The sequence below is a fragment of the Cyanistes caeruleus genome, chromosome 21 (assembly GCF_971803275.1).
Source record: "Cyanistes caeruleus chromosome 21, bCyaCae1.hap1.1, whole genome shotgun sequence".
Lineage (NCBI taxonomy): Eukaryota > Metazoa > Chordata > Aves > Passeriformes > Paridae > Cyanistes > Cyanistes caeruleus.
The window spans coordinates 8,953,065-8,972,229 of NC_141721.1; the positions used below are offsets into that span (position 1 = coordinate 8,953,065).

General features: G+C 47.8%; 1 protein-coding gene across 14 annotated transcripts in view; it reads right to left on the reverse strand.

Annotated features, from left to right (window-relative positions):
* MSI2 (musashi RNA binding protein 2) overlaps positions 1–19,165 on the reverse strand; it is a 208,073-nt gene that overhangs the window by 132,788 nt on the left and 56,120 nt on the right. For all 14 annotated transcript variants that reach the window (XR_015278584.1, XR_015278583.1, XM_086860015.1 and 11 more), the window contains one exon: positions 2,233–2,325. Coding sequence is in view for 12 of the 14 variants with exons in the window: in XM_086860015.1 (XP_086716141.1) it covers positions 2,233–2,325 (93 nt within the window). In the remaining 2 variants the exon portion in view is untranslated. The remainder of the gene's footprint in view (positions 1–2,232; positions 2,326–19,165) is intronic.

The following is a 19,165-nucleotide window of genomic DNA, read 5'->3' on the forward strand; positions in this document are numbered from 1 at the left end:
CTTATCAAACACGGGCGGCTCCTCACACATTAATTATGTAATGCAATTTGTTTTATTTTAAGAAAGCTCTAAGCAAAGGCAGAGCTGGCCGATCGATGTGGATCACTGTGTGCATGGAAATGGCCCAACTGGAGAGCCAGGCTGAGTGCTGAGCACAGGCCCTGCCTCAGAGGGCTGATCTCAGCACAGAAGTCCCAGAAGGGCAGAGAAGTGGGATGGAGAAGGACTGACTCCTGCAAGATCCTGCAGCACCAGTCCTGGGTCATGGTATCTGAACGCAGCATCCCACTGTCCACAGCAAGTTACCAAGTCTTCTAATTTAGCTGAACCACAGCTCCCCATTTCTAAGGGTTATCAACCACCCCCTGACAACCAGAGCCTTGAGCAGAATCTCCTCAAAACACCCCAAAACCAAAAGCTGATGAAAAGCAGTGTCAGGGGGAGAACTCAAACACCTCCACCAAGGTTGAGTCATAGTCACACAGCCAAGCAGACTCTGCTCCAAGCACCACCAGCTTCACCAAACTCTCCACAATGGGTCTTCTGGAACAGGGGACTGTAAAACAGGTCACCTGCAGTGACAGGACAAGCCCTGCAAGCCTGGCTCCTGCAGGAGCTCAGCTCTAGTTCTTGGACACGCAGCCTCAGCGGAACAACCCCAGCTGTGCTGACATGGGAATGCATTCCTACCTTGATCCCAACTTGTGCCATTTTCAGCTCCTTAAATTTTTTAGCCCACAAAATTAAGACACTTGAAAAAAAACACTTGATTTTTCCGAAGTACTGCCTTTGGGAAGGCAAACCTCTGCTATGCTGTCTCAAGAATGGCAGAGCATGAAAGCAGAACCAAAGCGTCCCGAATCCCCAGTCACTCCCGAGACACAGCCTGGCTGCTGCATTCTCAGGGACTGTAAAACTGCAAGCATGAAACTACCAGATGGTGAAATTAAAAAGCCTATATTAAGACAACATCCAGACAATATGCAAAGTACTTATATTGAAACTATTATTAACTTGAAAAATACAGGTTAGTGGAGTTCTGCAATTAGAAGTAACTACAGAAGAAACATCCAAAAGCTCATGTAATCCTTTAATAAAAGGCTCAGCAGGCTGTAAACATCCTGCCGGAATCGAAGATTATTATTGAAAATAAAATGACTGGTTTGCAAAACAACTATCAATCCAGCACAGGAACCATTTATAAACTCGCCTCCTCAGCCCTCAACAAAATCCTGCCTGGCTCAGGCTTTCCAGGGCATATAAAAGAAACATAAACTAACTACAAGGAATGGGAGCTGCTTTGCTTTGGGATATCCTGCTGTGTCCTCACGCAATCTTGCATCTAAAACATCGATTGCTGCACTCCAAAAGACAGGAATCGAGCTGTCAGGCTGGAACCCATGGAGCTGGAAGTCATGGGGTCCTGTGGACAGTGGGGCTGGCAGAAGGCAGCAGCACAAACTGTTCTCAGAGCAGGCAGCTCCACGAGCTCATCACCCGTAGCACTCCTGAACCAAGCGTTCAGAAGCTGTGGGGATCCAGGGAGCTCCACAGAAGTCAGTGTCACTGGGCCAAAGCCTGGACAGGGGGGTTTGAGCTGGTACATCACAGCAAAGACTACTCTGGCAAGGCTCAGATCTCCTTCTCTGCATAAACTTGTTTGTTTTGGGACTTCGGTGAGGGTTTTTTTGCGGGGGGCGGAGGGATTGTTTGGTTTTTTGTTTTGGTTTTTTTTTTCAGTGATGCCAGCATTCTACACATACTTGCAGAAGGATTTTCTAGTAAGAAATTAAGTGGCTATTCTAGTGACTTCCACATTACTCTTGCTTTTCACGTGGTTCCTTCAGGCATTTTCACAAATTAATGAGCTCTCCAATACATCTATCTGCCCTTTTTTGCCACTGGAATCAGGACTAACAGAAGGCTGATTTTATGGAGAAGACAACTGTGTAATCCTTCAGCTAAGGGTCAGATTCTTCTTGAACAGACACAGATTCACCTCCTAGTGATGCTTTTTTTCTTTAGTGGAAGTAAACAGTGTTGGCAATGTTGTACACACACAAGCAACAAACAGGAAAGGAATCCCTTAGGCCTCAAGAAATGACACAGAAAGGCAAAAGCTTGGCCCTCCTTTGAGCTCAGTCCTCAATGCACTTTTGTTTTTCAAAACACACTTTAAAAACAAAGGCAAGAAAGAAACAACTTTGTAGTGCTCACTTGGGCAGAACTTACCTTGCCAAACTGTTCAAAGTATTGCTTCACGTCTTCCACTACTGTGTTAGCCGATAATCCACCTACAAATATTTTCTTTGTTCTTGTGACCATCTGTAAGAAATTACAAGACAAGCATATGGTTTAACCAGATTATTTCAAACAGTAAGTGGAAAAAAGAAATACTCTTCAGATCCCATCCCTAACCCAAATGATGAGAATACTTCTTTACAAAACCAATTTCAATTCAATTTGATTAGATACTTCTTTCTCCATCTTGTTTTGTTTTTATTTGAGAGATGGCTGAGTAAAGGCTCTCAATAACAACTCTAGCCCCCGGATATTTTTTTTTAATAAATGATTTTTATTGTGCTTCTCAATGCAAATATAAGTGAAAAAGGAGTCCAAGCATTGTATCTTCATAGCTACTGTCTCAAACCAGAGGTGCTTTTGCCCCTCCTTTTCCTACAGACAGGCTGAACGCTCTTTGGCAGGCAAAAGGCAATTACATCAAATTGAAGTGATGTGTTATTAACTTTCCATGGGTCAGTTTAAAAGGAACTTGCACAGTTACTTTTAAAATAATCAAACGATGAAAGACAGCCAGAGCTGCCGACGCAGCACCCTCCAGCTACCGCAGCCCATGCTCATGGAATCACCATCCACAGGGCTGGATCAGTCCCCCCAGGAACCTGTCCATGCTCCCCAGATCAGCCCCTCCAGGAACCTGTCCATGCTCCCCAGATCAGCCCCTCCAGGAACCTGTCCATGCTCCCCAGATCAGCCCCTCCAGGAACCTGTCCATGCTCCCCAGAGCCCAACTGAACAGCCTGCTCCTCCTGCTGCCCCAGGTGCCTGAGTTTGGCCCCACAAGGCAAAGGGATGGTGCTGGATCCCCTACAGAGAATGCACCACAGCAGAACCCATCATCCATAACCTGCAGCTCTTGAAGATGGGCAGGATCAGCCCAGGGACACAAAGCCTAAGGTGTCTTTGGTGGGCTGATCCCAAACCACCTGATGCTTGTGGGCCACCATGACTCAAGGCAGATCCAGGGCAATGCTGTCAGCACTCTCAGAAGGCTGGGGAGGGCTCAGAGCAGGCCATGCCCTGCAGCTGGAGACAGCTCAGCAGCAGCCACCCCACCTCAGAGAGATGTTTGAGTCAACAGAGCCCAACTCAGGACACCAACCAACACCCCAGTACCAAACCCAGGCATCAAAACGCACTTTCTCTGGAAACTGGGTGAAGCAGCCAACTTCCAGAGACTGAAGGGAAAAACACCCCTACCTCCAGAGCCAGGACCTGTCTGGTTAACCACAGACTGGCAAACAGAGGCACGGGCACTGACCCTGCTACCTGGAAGTTTTATCGCTTTCTGATTTTCTTGCTAAAGATTCCAAAGATGCCTTTTCTGAGGGCTGCTGAGGTCACGAGGATAGCTCAAACCTGCTCCACACCAAGGGCCACCCTGTCACACCACACCAGAGTGGCAAAGCCTCCATGGGGCTGAGGCATCGGACACAAAGCTCGGAGCAGCCCCAAATCCTCCCAGCATGGAACAAATTAATCATCACTCCTGTCCCCACAACCATGCACATCAGCCAGGGTGGATATTCCCCTCAGTCAGCTCCAGTCACACCTTACAGAGCCTCACTTTTTCTGTTTGGGTTTTTTTATAAGTCAGAAAGAAAAAGAGAGAAGGGGGGGGAAAAAAAGTGTAAAAAATTCAATTATTTTTTCCTGGCTGCAATCTAGGGCTCTGAAATTGAAGCCCAAGCATATATTTTTCTGTAGAAAATTGTCATTTACAAATAAAGAATTGGCTAAAACCGACTTGTAACTAAAGGATTTTGCAGGGCTGTCAAGAGCCCTCTGCCTGCCAGCATCTGATTTAAGATCAGGCCAAGCTTCTGTTGTCATACAAAAGAGGGAGGAAAGCAATTATTCTAAAGCAGTATTTGAAATTATCATCATTTTTATATTTGACCAAGAAAGAAAGAAAAAGAGAGCTACTGCTTTTAGAAGCAAGATTGAAGGTTATAGGGACGAAAAAAAAAAAAAAAAGACCACTTTGTTTCAATAGCTTCAGTCAAAGAAAATATTGGTAATGACAAGCAAATTCACAACATTTTAATGCCTAGAGATGTGTTGTGAGCTGGGAAATGGTTTCAGAAATCAGCTCTTTGGTACCAAAGCAAAGCACAAAATTAAGTCTGCTTTTACAATCCACGTTTCCCTGAAGAGACGGTTCAATTGCTTTGTTACCACATCCCCCCAGCAGTGAGAACAGAAAATGCACAGCCTGAGCCGTCCCTGCCATCCGGAGGTGCCTCAGGAGCAGGATCTGCTGCCTCCTCCCACCTGTGGCACCGCGGCCTCACCGGGCCAAGCCGAGGGTGCCGGCAGCGGGAGATGCGGCCGCGGGCGGGGGAACACGGGCAGGGGCCCCGGAGCAGCCTGCTCCCCCTCAGGGGTAAGGGAAACCCCCGCCACAGAGCCGCGATGGCCCCCCACACTCAGCTGGGGCCCAGCCCGGCCCAGCCCCGCTACGGGAACCGCAATCGCCGCTTTCCTTCCGCACTGCTCTGCTGGTGGGCTGCTCCCGCTCCACGGCTGCTCCTGCTCCACGGCTGCTCCCGCTCCATGGCAGCTCCCGCTCCATGCCTGCTCCCGCTCCATGCCTGCTCCCGCTCCATGCCTGCTCCCGCTCCATGCCTGCTCCTGCTCCCGCTCCACGGCTGCTCCCGCTCCACGGCAGCTCCCGCTCCATGCCTGCTCCCGCTCCATGCCTGCTCCCGCTCCCGCTCCATGGCAGCTCCCGCTCCATGCCTGCTCCTGCTCCATGGCTGCTCCCACTCCATGCCTGCTCCTGCTCCATGGCTGCTCCCACTCCATGCCTGCTCCTGCTCCATGGCAGCTCCCGCTCCATGCCTGCTCCTGCTCCCGCTCCATGGCAGCTCCCACTCCATGCCTGCTCCTGCTCCATGGCTGCTCCCGGACCCGCTCCATGCCTGCTCCTGCTCCATGGCTGCTCCCGGACCCGCTCCATGCCTGCTCCTGCTCCATGGCAGCTCCCGCTCCATGCCTGCTCCTGCTCCATGGCAGCTCCCGCTCCATGCCTGCTCCCAAACCTGACTTTGCTGCTGCGGCCTCACTGCAGCCACCGGGTACCGTGTGGGACTAGCACCGGCTGCACACAGCCTCGGGCCCCGCTCCAGCCTGCACAGCCTCGCTCCGCAGGCCAGCAGGTGAGACGGGGCGAGACTCGCCAGGGGCAAGAGCAGAGCGCACGGCTCCGGGAGCAGAGCAGGGCACTGGACCCTCGGGCACGCTCTGCCAGCCTCAAGTTCCTCCGGGGAAAGCCGCTGAGGAGCCTGATCTTTTCCTGTGAGTAAATTCAGCACCTGCTTTCTGGAGGTTGCCCACAACGGGGACACTTCCACCAGCACCAGTCACAGAGGCACTGGCGGGTTTGGAGCCTCTGCCAGCAGCCCCGGCTGCCCTCGCCTGGGCTTTGGGTAATAGGAAGCGATTTGTGCGAATCAATCACAAGCCCATGTTTTATTAACGACTCCAGGAGGTCTGGGTCACTCTGAAACCACAATACTTACAGCTCCGTGTCTTTGGATTTCATTTGCAGTATAATATATCCACCCCTGGCTACTGCAGGGCTCTGAGATGGTTTTGGAGGGTTTGTGTGCTGAAGGTGTCTCTCTCTCACAGGAGAGGCAGATCTGAGGCTGGTGTGAGGCCCATTAATTGTGAGCATCGCAGAACTGCTGTTTGTATACGGTGTTGGTGCTGAGTTAATCAAAACACATGTGACTACTCCTGCGAGGAGGCATTCAAGGTTGCATTCTCTTTACTGGCTTGGCTTTTGAAAAATATAATCGCCTTTGTGCTCTGAAACTGAGCAAACACTTCAGGAGGTGCAGGAGCAGGAAGAAAACCTTCCCTGCCTTAGCCAGGCAAGTCTGCTGAGTTTCTGCCATTCTGTGCAAGGTTATGGTTGTAATTAGATCAGTTTGGGGCATATCAGGTAAATCTCCTCTAAACAACAGACAGAAGATGCAGTCTCTGGGAACAAAAGTCTTGTACCACTCAAGCATGCCAATACAAACGTGAGCTAAACCCAGCCTCCCTGGATGAAATGAAGGAATGGAGTTTTGCAGAGCTGGGGGCTCCAGCCCCTGAACACCCCTCACACACACAGTAATGCTGCTCATCATCTTCTGGTTCTTCCTTCCCCGCCAAAACTGTCTTATAATCCTGACTTCTAAAAATGACCAAAGAAGATTTTAAGCTCATTAAATATATTGCTGGATTCCCAGAATTTCAAAATCTCAAGCAGTAAGTATCCACCCTTCCTTGTAGATGAGTCAAGGGCCTGTCTACATTCAACAAAGAAGTTGAATATGTAACTTCAGGTTAATGGCTTTTAGTATCATTTCCCAACCATTCTTCACACAGCCTTTTAGCTGTCCCCCTGCCCCCAGTTTTAGCACAGAGTTCCTGTCTCAGGATTGGTGAGGTTGGAAAGGATGAGTGCTGACACCCAGCTGGCACAGAGGGGAGCCGAGTGTGCCACTGGCAGGCTATGTTGGGAAGTAAAATCCATGTAAAATCCCAAAGCAGCAGACAGAGACACAAACCCAGCACATGGGGCTCAAGGAAAACCCTGGACACCTGTGCCTGAACTCCATTCTGGCACTTTCCAGTGTGGAATTCATCAAGGCTTTGCATCCTCAACTTCTCCATATGGTGGAAGTGGACTAGAGTACTAATAGTGAATCTGCATCCCAAGTTGCTGAAGTTAGCATTAATTTCAGCTTAAACTAATTATGCATATGTAACTCTTTTCCAGAGCACTCTCCTCTCTCTTGTACAACAACGTGTGCAGGGGTGCACATGTATCCCAGCCTGCTTACCTCATCTGCAGTTTGGCATTCCATCATTTCTAGTGTATCCACCTTCTAAATAGGTTTATAATTGAAAAAAACAGCTTTGGTATTTGTGCTGAACTGTATTTTATACCCCATTGTGCTGTACATTCAAACTACAGCATTACTTCTAATTAAAAACAACAATAATTCATGTAACAGGGGAAGTGATCTTGTTAACAGAACAGCCAGGCTTCTTTGGCAGAGCACACACCATAAGAATTCTCCAGGTTTTTTTAGATTTTTTTGCCTCTGGGATCCTCCTAGGAAGTTCCAAAAAGCTATTAAAAACTCAACTGAAATGTGATGTAAAGGCACGATGAGAAAGGCAGTGTTTAGTGAAAGCTGTTCACACAGAACACCCCAGACCCATCGTGTCTCCAGGTATTTCTGCACAGGTGACCAGTGAGGGAGGTGCTGTGCTGAGCGCTGTGTCCCGTGTGAAGCACATCCTGCTCCACGGGAGTGCAATCCCGTGCAAAGGCAACACGGCTTTGTGCCATGTACAGCACGCTTAAGTATTCAAAATAGGATTCCAGCAAGACTTAAATGGTGTAAATACCTTTTGCCTGACCCCTGTGTAAGCTCATGTCATCCTGTGAGAACTGCTCGAGCTATAGAAGGTACGTGGGAATGAAAGAGCTCTTTAATCCAAACAAGCGGCATGCATTCCCAGCAGGGTAAATCAGTTCCTGATTTCTGGGAAAACACAGATGGGTTATATTCTCCCAACCCATTCAGAAACTAAACTGTTAACCTGGTCCCTGCTGTACTCCTGGTTTTTGGCTGGGTTCAGCTGTTACTGCTGGGAGGGTGGGTTTTGGCAGGCGGTGCATTTCCCTCCCTCGATGGCTGTGGCATCAGCAGGAGGCAGAACACACAAACTGATTTTTCCAAGACAGACTGAACCGGCAGCAATTGCCAAAGCCATCCTTGGAGTTTCACAAGCAAACCTGGCCAGGGGCCAAGCAAAGCCCTTGCTGGTCCATCTTCCCAACTGCTACTGGATTTAACTTCCTGATTTACCGCCTAGGAGGACCAGCCCCTCACTCACCCACCCACCCACAGGTACAGTTAGGTGATGGCAGCCTGCCATGGGCCACAGCCAGCCCCAGGAAGGGGCTGTTCCCAAAAGAAGGGTTTGCTGTCCAGGCAGGAGTGTCCCACACACCCCCCTGAGCTGCTCTCAGCTCTCCAGGCACAGCAACACCTTCACCTGCACCACCATGCAGAGCTCCCCGCATGGGAGATCCAAGCCTGAAAATCAGCCCCAGCTGTGAGAGCTCAGCAGGTCTTTTGAGCAAAATCTGGCTTCAAGCTTCATATCAAAAGATACAGTAAAATTCACCAGAGCCAGCATTCCCCCCTTCTAGAGCCCAGGAATAGCTCCCGGCCCCACAGCCTCTATAACCAGTTATATCACATCCCTGAGGGGTACTCCCACCTCCTGTGCTCCAGTTAACTCTTTTACAGGTTACAGAAGCACAGGCGAGAGCAGGGGAGCAGAGCAAACCTATTTAAATCCCCCTGGTTAATTCAGCTTCTCATGCACAGTGTGGTAGGAAGGTAACTCGAAATATTCACTAAGTGCAGACAACTTATCCAACCTGCCTGCCTGATTACTGTTCAGCAGTGCTTAAAATCTGCATTAGTAACTTTAAATGAAGATAATTATTTTTAAATTAATACATCTCAGGGCCACAAATGGAGAGCTTTGCCCAATGTGACTGGGAGGGGGGATTTTTGCAATGCCCAAGTAATGAAGGACAAAGGCCCCAGTGGGAAGCAATTAAGCCTCTGGTCCTAAATCTACAGGCTACTGGCAAAACTTCACCTTGTGCAGGGAGAGAGACGAGAGAGGGAAGAAAGTGGGAGATGGCATTCTGCCCAGGGACCTCACTTTGGAAGCCATGCCAGCAGTACTCAATGGGAACACAGATTGACTGACCATTACCATCCCATCAATTCCTCACCTATGTTATACCATCTTCTCAAAGGAAACATCTTGTGCCCTGTTCAAAATACAACCAGAAAACCTTTGTCCTCCAACAGGACACAAAACTGTGACAGCCAATGTTTCCAAGGGCATGTTCAAGGTCAATTTGTAGTATGGCTCTGCAGGTGAAGCAGGATGGACTGAAGTGGGGAACCAGGCTCATCAGCTTCCCAAAACACAGTCCAAGTCCTAATTTTTTAACCTGGAACACAAGGAGAAGGCCCCAAGCTGTCCCTGCTCCCCCACAGCCAGGAGGGGTGTGCAGGACAGCAGTGAGAGGCACATTCCTGTGCAGAGGAGCAGGAAGCTGGGTAGGACAGACTCACTGATATCTCCAGCCTGCCCCAGTGTGAGTGACAAAAGGCTCCTGGAAGCTCAGGCAAAGTCCTTTAACTCAGTGTTCAACAAAACTCAACAATGCAGCCTGAACTGGAGACAAAAAGGATTCTGCCTGAGTTTGTAAATTCTTCCAGCTCTGAACACTGAGGCCAGTCCAAAGAAGTTTATTGCCTCTCAGTGCAGAGAGTGTGACATAATTTAAATGCTTCTAAGTTAGTATCAACTAATTTTTCATGATAACCCTGTCAAATCAGTGATGGGAGCTCTTTATTAAGATTCTAGATAATCTGCTAAAACAAGAAAAATTCACACAAAGGGATAAGAAATGTGTGAAGCAATTTACCTCTTTCCCAACATACTCCAGATGATTTCTCTGAAAAGAACAAATGGAAACTTTAACCCTTAGCCTTGATTAATTTCATCTACATACTCTAGCTGCACATGGCAATCAGTTACTGATGAGCAGGTTTGACTTCATCTGCTTTGTCAAGCCCATGGAGCTGCAAGGCACCGCCTGGCTTTGCACAAGGGTGAGCTTTCCCTCTGATGCGAGACCACGAAAATCTTGCAAAATGCCCAGATTTGCTTATTACTGCTGTTGAAATACTTTCACAGTTTTATGAAATGCTGTGTTTGCTTTTATCCTTTTCCCCCACACACAAACAGGCTGGTGAATTACAGGAATTACAGCACTCCCACCTCCAGCTCACAAAGGGGAGATGCTTCCCCTGCCAGGGAGGGAACCCACCAGCCATTATTAAAGCAACATCGCTGTCACTCTAAAGCAGATCAAATAACCCTTGACTGGGAATAAAAGGGCCCTTGAGGAGCTGCACCACAAATGAAGAGTGGAAGCAAGGCAAGAGAAAACATCCATACTTTTTCCAAAGGAAGGCAGCACCTCACAGCTACAAGAACTTGTCTCCCTTGTGTGATGTTTACTCACTCAGTGACCACAGGGCAAGTCATTTCAGTCTCCATAGCACTGATGGATCAAAGAGTCTTGGGAGAAGCTCAGCTGGAGACTGCAGGGCTCAGCATTTAAACACACATTTGAACTCCCAGCATTTGGGGAAGCCTCATTAGGCTGAGTGCATTGCACAATCGAGTGCTATGTGCCTTGATTTCCACAAAAAGAACAGAAATATATCCCCACAGCCCAATAGAACCTGTGAGGTTTCACTCATTAAATGCCTAACCCGCTGAAAGTCTGATTTGAAGATGCTGGAATGGTGCAAGACATTGTTACTGACATTAATATTATTAAAGGAAGAATAAAAAAAATATTGTTCCTAGCTAGGAAGGCCATATCAAACTACCAAGCAAGAGATAAATCAGCCAAGGTCTCCAAAAAAAGACATTATTTCTCCTTTACTCCAACATCTTAATGTGCATGACTTTTTTTTGTGCTAGAAATATATTTCTATAAATCCTCCTTTACAGAAGGCTTTGCTTTCAGAAGGGGAAAAGTAGCAGATAAAATACTGCCCATCAAAATGAACTCAAGTCTCTAGTAACATAACTAAATGTGTAATGTTACAGATGTTTTATGGCCACAATGTCGGATCCATTTAGATCATTTTTACAAACCCGGCAAGAAATATCTCCCCAGCGCTAGAAACCACGCCAACAGGTCTGGGACCAATTGTTTATTCAAACAGAGATGCCACCAGAGAACAACATCATCTACTGACCAAAACTTGGGAGGGCTCATTTCTCAGCCATGTACCATCAAAACTGAGAGCCAGAGAGGGATGGCAGGCTCAAAGAGGAGCCAGATCACAACACAGGGGTGCTTTTCCTGCTATCTAAAGCTGACATGTCACTGGTTTCTGCACCTGTATGTCCTGCTGAGGACCAGGAGAGCAGATACACTGTGAAACCAGCCCAAGGTGCTGCCCACGCGCCTGACAGCAGCAGCAAGGCCAGGAGGGACACTGGCACGGCTGCCTCCTGCCCAGTGCAAGCCCACAGTTCACCTCCAACACACATCTGGGTGCACAAATGCAATCATTAATGTGTCACACAGCCCCTGCCACTGGCCCATGCTGAAGACACGCTTTGTGTGGAGTTTTGCTCTCCAAGACCATCAGCCAGTCACACCCAACATCAAAAGATTTATTACCCACAGTGATAACTGCCTCATGCTGCTTCGTTTGTTAATTGTGACTAGCTTTGCCTTCAGAAGGGTAGGAGCCAAATAAATCAGTTATCTCCAGGAAGAATTTATTTAAAGCTGTTAGCACTGTAAACCCAAGCACTTGGCAAAGGCTCTGCAAGATTTGATGTGTTCGTGCGTTGTGTGCAGGGCAGGACACACTCAGCGGCCAGGGGGAAGGAAACCAGCTCTGAGCAACACCTTGATGGGTTCAGGCTTACCTGTCCACCACAACAGGCCACCTCTCATGCTCATTTCCCATAGGAAGCTGTGCCAGGACAGCCAGCACTGTCACCACAGGCTTGGGCTCCCCACAGCAGCTCAAGACTTACCCAAACAAGCGGGAAACAAGCCCATGCCAGCCCAAGGCACACGCTGGGAGCCCACCCCCAGCCCAGCAGGCACAGCCAAGCTCTGTGCTACCAACCAAGCTGTGAACACCAATAGGTGACCATCAGGATGCCCCACCACAGCTCCCTGTTATGGTGAGCAGCTCAGAAGTGCTGTGGACTGGCTCACAGAGCAACAACCCAGGCTATGATGGAGGGACTCATTACCTCATCTATAATACCAACAGGTCTCTAATAATAATGATGATACTGAAAATAAACATTTGGCTGGATATACACTCCTTCCCCATCTTCCCCAGCACAAGAACTCTGCCAGTATCAAAGCCTATCACAGCTCAATACACTCAGAGACTTTCAAGTACCTAGATCATTACAACACTGCCAAATACGTCACATGAAAAGGCCAAGTCACTGGGATGACTGGATTTCCAGGTCTGGCAAGACATGAAAAGCTGGGACAACTTCCCATGAACAGCCACTTGTGTAGCGTGACTCGAGCCAAATGTGAGCACTAACATCTGCCTCCTGCCCGATGCAGAGCTCCTAAGGCTGCACTGTGCTGGGAGCGGCAGCACCTCTGCCAGCAGGGCCCCTTCCAGAGCCAGGGGTGCTGCTGGCACTGCAGGAACAAACCCACCTCAGCCTGACCCCTCAGCTGCACCTGCACTGCACGTCCCTGCTCGCTAGCTGGAGATTCTGTTCCTCCCGAGTGCTGCAAGATCTGTAACTACACTGGAAATTTTAATTTAATTCTACAAGCCCTTTGTCTTGACTTGGACAGACACAGGACTAAAATATTTGTAAGAACCTACGAACCATCTATAAGCCACAGACACAGTGCTGTACATAAAAACAGCTCATACAGGGTAAAAATCAAACCTCTCATCCCACCCCTTCAGCCTCGTACCTTCAATGTGATATGAAGTGTGCAAGCGAGCTGTCCAGACTGAATTACACATAGGAACTGTTTGCTTTTTCCCTGGAGACTGACTCACCAAAACAAGGAGATCTCCACAAGCTGTACCTGCAGCCACGTGATGACAGCTGCAAGCCACGACCACGTCCCAGCACCCAAGAGCTGCGTGGCCACCAGAGACCTTTCTTGGCTCTTTCTGGGAGTGATTTGCTACCCACCAGAGTCTGCCACTCTTGCCAACTCCAAAGTTCTGCCTCAAAGGCAAACGTGCTGCCAGCTGTGGCAAGGTTTTGATGGGTCCTCTCCAGGAGAAGGGGAGATGCTGCAGATTGGAAAATTTGAGGTTCTCCACACAGCTGCAGCTCAGCAATCCTTCATCCACTGTTAAATTACAGACCACATGCTGAGAGTTAAAGACTTATACAGGACTCCAGGGACTAATGGAGGAATGATTTCAGCTTCTAACTGTGCTCTAACCAGGCACTTAGGATGCAAAGCACAAGTTTGTGGTGCTATTGTGCACTGCATCAAAATGACTTTTTGATACATTTTTGCAAATAACTAATAAGGAAAAGAGAAAAAAACCACATCACCCTGGTATTTAACATAATTCTTCCCCTCTGTCCCCTATCCTTATATTCACATTCGTGACAAACAGCCTCTATCTTCAATTAGGCCTGTTTTATGCATGCATGAAGCCCCCAAAATATGAAAGAGCTTTTATGCAACACCAGATTATCTAATGTGCACATATTTTGCAAAAGAGCACTTTTTAAATACCTAGTCACAGAGAAGGGAAAAAAAAACAACATTCCATTCAGGAAGAGAGAAAGGGAGAGGAGGAAAATAAAACCACATAAAAGCTGCAAAAACTGAAAGTGAATGCATTTGTATATTAAGCAATCAAGTGCTGTCACACACTGAAAACACAAAGCACTGAAGTTTAAGTGGGCACACACCAAGGGCCTTACCATGGGACACACTTTTCAGCAGCACAGAAAGCACTCCCTTATCAACCCAGCACAGTATGAAGCAGGATCTCTGCCTATTTAAAAAAAAAAACAAACCAGAGAAATAACTTCTCTTGACAGCCTGACAGCTGACATTCTTAACTGAAAAAACCAAGTGCCAAGAATTATCAGGCCTGGCTTTTCTCTCCCTGATAGATGACAGAGCAAAAAACAACAACGGCCACACACATCTCATAAATCACAACTTTTATTGAATGCCTCACCACATAATAGCAACAGTCAAACTGAATAAAGACGCTTTTCAGTGCGTGTCTGTAAAGTCTGGGGGAGCACCGAGATCACTCCCAGCACCAAGGGCCTCTCCCAGGTCGAGCAGGTATTAATATCAGTGTCACTGCATTTCTTACCGAGCTACCTGGAGAGTTCGGAGGGATTTTCTCTTTCATTGTTTCATTAAGAAGCACAAAAGAACACAAAGAAAACCAGAAATTATGTGCAGGGACAGAGGTAGAAGGAAAGGCCAAAAGCTCTGAACAGGTGAGCAAAGTCCAGCTGCCAGCAGCAGGGCCTGAAGTGAGACAGAAGTCTGGTCTTTGGGATAAGTGCCCAGCAGAGCCACTACCAGCTGCTGCCTGGGGTTTGTTTCCCTCTGAAGCAGGAGGAATGTGCCTGCAGGCTCTGGCACCTGACGAGACAGGGGAACAGACACACAGGGCAGCGGCCAGGAGAAAGCAAAGATGGAAATGCCCCAGCCAAGGGAAGCTGATGTGAGCTCCCACCCCCACAGTGACACCAGCACAGTCTGATCAGTCTGGAGATACAGCACTAATGCTCCTTTGTTCACTTTTCAGCACTCACTGACTGGTTCCATTAAGATACTAATAGTGAAAATAACAGAAATAATAATGAGGATGATATCATCTACTTTTATCTGAAATAGTGAAATATCAATAGTACCTTTCATCTAAATAGTTTAGAGGCACTTCACTTTTTGATTTCAAGACAGTCCTAAAAATGCATTTAAATCTCCCCTGTAACAGGAAAATTTCTAATACCATTTTTCCAGCACATAAACTAAAGAAAGCAGAGGGGCATTTATATATTAAATCAATTACCAGAACTTCCCTTCACCCAAGCTAATTAAAATTTCATGTGCTTCATACCAGTAACTGTGTACAGGATCACAGCTGGTGTTTTCAAAGTCAAATAAAATAAAAATACAAGGGGATCTTGGTCTGCAACCCTACTGCTGCAAGACAAAAATAGATACTCTGCTCTTAGTGAAATCCAAGTCAGTGCAAATTTGACACCTAACTCCTTTGAAACTTTAAACTTGAGCATAATTTCAGAGTGCCTCAGCAAACTAGACCGGAGCCTACAATTTTCACCAAGAATAAGGAGTGTCTGAGGAGACCTGGCCGTGTCTGGGCAAGTCACCTGTGCTCCAGGGCTCTCAGCTGTGCTTCTCCCTGGAATCAGCACCCAAGTGGCCGGAACACACACGAGTCTAAAGTGTCTGCGAAGTGACAGCCTGACAGAAGGGTCTGCTCAGGGCCCTGCAGCAAACACAGGAGCCAGCACAGGGAGATCACAGGCTCACCTGCCCTGAGGGTACATCCAGAGGCACCCTGATCACCTTCGAGGCTCTGGCACGCTGACCAGAACCTGGAGACTGAACTGCAGTGCCAGGACATCAGTCAGGCTCACGAAGAAGTGACAGGGTTACTGTGACCAGGGGAGGATGGCAAGGCCAGAGGTGGCTGTGACAAGGGACCAGCGAGTTCGGGGCTCTCTGGCAGCCCCTGTCTGGTGTGTGCCCACCCCACAGTGACTGCCCAAGAGGGCAGCTGGGATGCTGAACAAGGCCCCTGTGCTTCAACCAGAGGCCCCGACCTCAAATTCTACTGAGTGCAAAACCCTTCCTGCATCTGTTTCCAATATTGTCTTTTTTGGGAAAACAGACTGAGCATATGTTCCTGAGGCTGTTGCCTACACGGTGGGTGGGTGCTAAAATCAACTTCTGTGCACGGTGGCTTCCCAAATATGTCTGAATACCCACGGCGAGGCAAGGCTTGTTCATTCTGCTAAGTTCAGGATTAGAAGAATAAAGCCACTACCGAAGTTAATATAACAACATCCAAACTAAGCCTGAGCCCAAGTTCCCAAGCGAGCTCGTTGTCCTTCGGTGAGTCCCAGTCACAAACGGTGCCAGTGCCAGGGCAGTGCTGCACCCCAGCACTCCCTGCTCCCGCTGCACCCCAGAAACCACCCGGGGAAGTCAGGCAGGAGGACCCACAAAGAGCCCTGGTGAGAAGGGCTGTTACTGCTTTCCAAAGGAGTGCAAGGAGGCAAAGGGAGGGGGTGGGGACTTTGTTTCCAATATCCATCTGCTCCTGCTGCTGTTCTGAATGTAAAATCACACTTGTGAATCTGTGACATCCTGCCTGGTTGCTGTGGCAATCGCTATGCCGTCACCAAAGGCCAGTCCCTTCACTTTGGGAAGGAGCAGCAACAAAGATAATGTGTTCACTTAAGGGTGGCTCTCTAGCAGCCAACCACCCAACAAGCCCAGATAAGGGGAGAAGAATTAAGAGGGAAAATGCCAACCAGAGCAGATTTGCCTCTAAACCAAATGTTGTCTAAGTTTCTCAGGAAGAAATTAGCATTTCTTTGATTTCCAGTGTTTTTTCTTTGTTCCATTAAAAACTACAAATCCAGCAATAATGAAAATTCAGAAATGTCTGTGTTCACTGAGCGTGCAGCCATAAACACCAGTGTGGATTGTATGATTGCTAATCTGCTTCATGGGAAGAAGACATAGATTTGTCTGAAGTGCTGCATCATTCTTTCCATACAAGGGCCCCATTACCAGACTATACTTATTTGCAAGTCAAATGACAATGCCACTATTTGAATACATTTTCAAGCCCAAAAACCCAAGCCAGTAGCTCTGGCTCTCCACAGCTAACTCGATCTGACAGCCATAGCATTGATGCCTGCCAGTGCTGATTGACTGGTGGGATATATTTAGGCACAGAGGGGAGAAAGGGGGGAAGGGAGCAGGCGAGTTCCTGAATTCAAGTATACTGTTAGTAACCAAAAATAACAAGCACTGATTCAGCTCCATCGCTCAGAACGGCCTCAGCTCTGTCACAGAGAATCCAGCTAATGGAGAATTTACTACCACAAGGGCAATGCCAAAAAACACACATAAAAAACTCACAAGAGCAATTAGGGCATCTGTGCCCTGGGTTTACGACAAATATAATGAAACATTAATTTCCCTCTTGCATCCATCTTCTAAAATTGCTTAAATAAAGAAGAAAATACTCAATTGGAAGGCAAACAATTTTACAGCAAGGGATAAATGCTTATTGTGCACAGGTGTGGGTACATCTCCATACTCCACACAGCTATTATGTGCTCTGATGCCCTTTCAACTCCCATCCTTGTTCAAACCACTACTCTGGGAGGGAAAGTGCCACTAGCTTAGGGGAAAAGACCCTCTCCAGCGTTAGAGGACAACATGCCAAGTGTATTTGAAGAGCTGGATTCAATCTTTCCTGCCCCTTCTCTGAAGTGCTATGCTAAACCCTGGGAAGTGAACTGTATTTACACATGGAAATCAAAAACACACAGAGACAAAATATCCCTGACGTATCTGGAGTTCAGAAAGAGGGAAAATAAAGCCTGTTTGTTTGTTTTACTAAACTCTGCAGGCAGCCAGGATGTCACCTGGAGCTGCTCTTGGGCTGATGCAGGACCTGGCAGATACACTCTGGCTCCCCTCACACCAACACCCGGGCAAGGGGAAAACAGAAAAGCAGCCCAGAACCCCCTCCAAAAGGATGTGCAGTGTGACCCCAGCAATGACATGTGAGCCAGTTCCTTCCAGGCCTGCTCCTCCAGGGTCCCAACCTAGCGCTGGAAAGGACTTGTCAGGCAGGTGTGGAGCTCTGAAGGGTTTGCATTTGCTGATAATGATGTCCAGAAGTCGACAGACAGCTTCAAGGGGCAGACAGGCAAAGAGAAAGCTTGTAAAATCTGGGAGAGGTTATGTGACTACCTGCCCCAGTAGCTACAATACCTGAGATTCCAGGTAAGCACCTTAGCAGCCACACACCTCATCCTCCCCTGAACCCAAGTCAGACAAGGGAAAGAGAAACGCCTTCTCCACTGAACACAAAGTGTGTATTTCTCAAGACAAAAAACCCAGCCCAGCTTGTTACATTTTCAGAACAGTGATGCAGCCTTAAAATTTTAAGGTTTTGTTTAAGAAAAGAGAACCTTTAAGTGTAAGCGGAATCAGGCACCAGAACCTTAATTTATCAATTAGACGCCATCTGTGGATTGTGTTCCTTGGAATAATTGTTAGATTTGACAATGCACTGCTGCTTTACAAAGTTTCTGCCAGCCTTGCTACCATTTAATTAAATTTCTGCACTTAACTTTGATTGCACTGAAAGCACTGCTGGTTTCTGCCGATCGAGTCCCTTAGCCACCTGCTGTGTTAGAACTAACCATGTTTCCACAGTTGTATCAAAAATTATGGGTTTTATTTTTAGTCTTTGTCTTTTCTCAGTCTTCACCAAAAGGAAAAATAATAGTAATAAAAACCCCAATGATTCTGGCATGCTGGAGCCATAATACCCAACATGGAAAGCAGCAGCAACTTTCATGTCTCCCAACAAAAGCCAGACGCTTCCCTTTTTGTCTTCCAGCACAGAACAAGTGTCAGGGCATGACGGCTTAATGTGCTGCGTTTTGCTTAAACAAAATGAGCTTCCTGTACCTCCTCATTATATTTGTATACATCTCTTGTATTTATATGGAGGGATAAAGGCAAACACACCAGTCATTTACATACATAAATATTGCACACACAAATAACGAGCAAGCTGTCATTCTCGCTTTAGCCCACAGCACAGTTGGGGAAATAGAACTTCAATAATGTCAAATTAGCAGAGTGAAGAGCCCTAAAAGCCTACAAATATCATCAAGCATCCAAGTTGCTGCTGTGAGTAACCTCAGTGTGAAGAGGAGCCAGGCTGCCACATCCCCCCAAGCAGCGCCTCACCCACGTAGGGCCAGAGCTCCCAACAGATCCCGGCGTGGTCACCCCAAATGTTCTCCTTCCCAGGCCTGCGCTGCAGCCAGGAGCACACAGCTGACTCCTGACACTGCTCCAGGGCTCCAGGCAGCCCTGCCGAGGCACTGCAGGGTCGGGCACTCCCATGGGGCACTGCCTTTGCTGGGCTGAAACAGCATTTGTGCACACTTG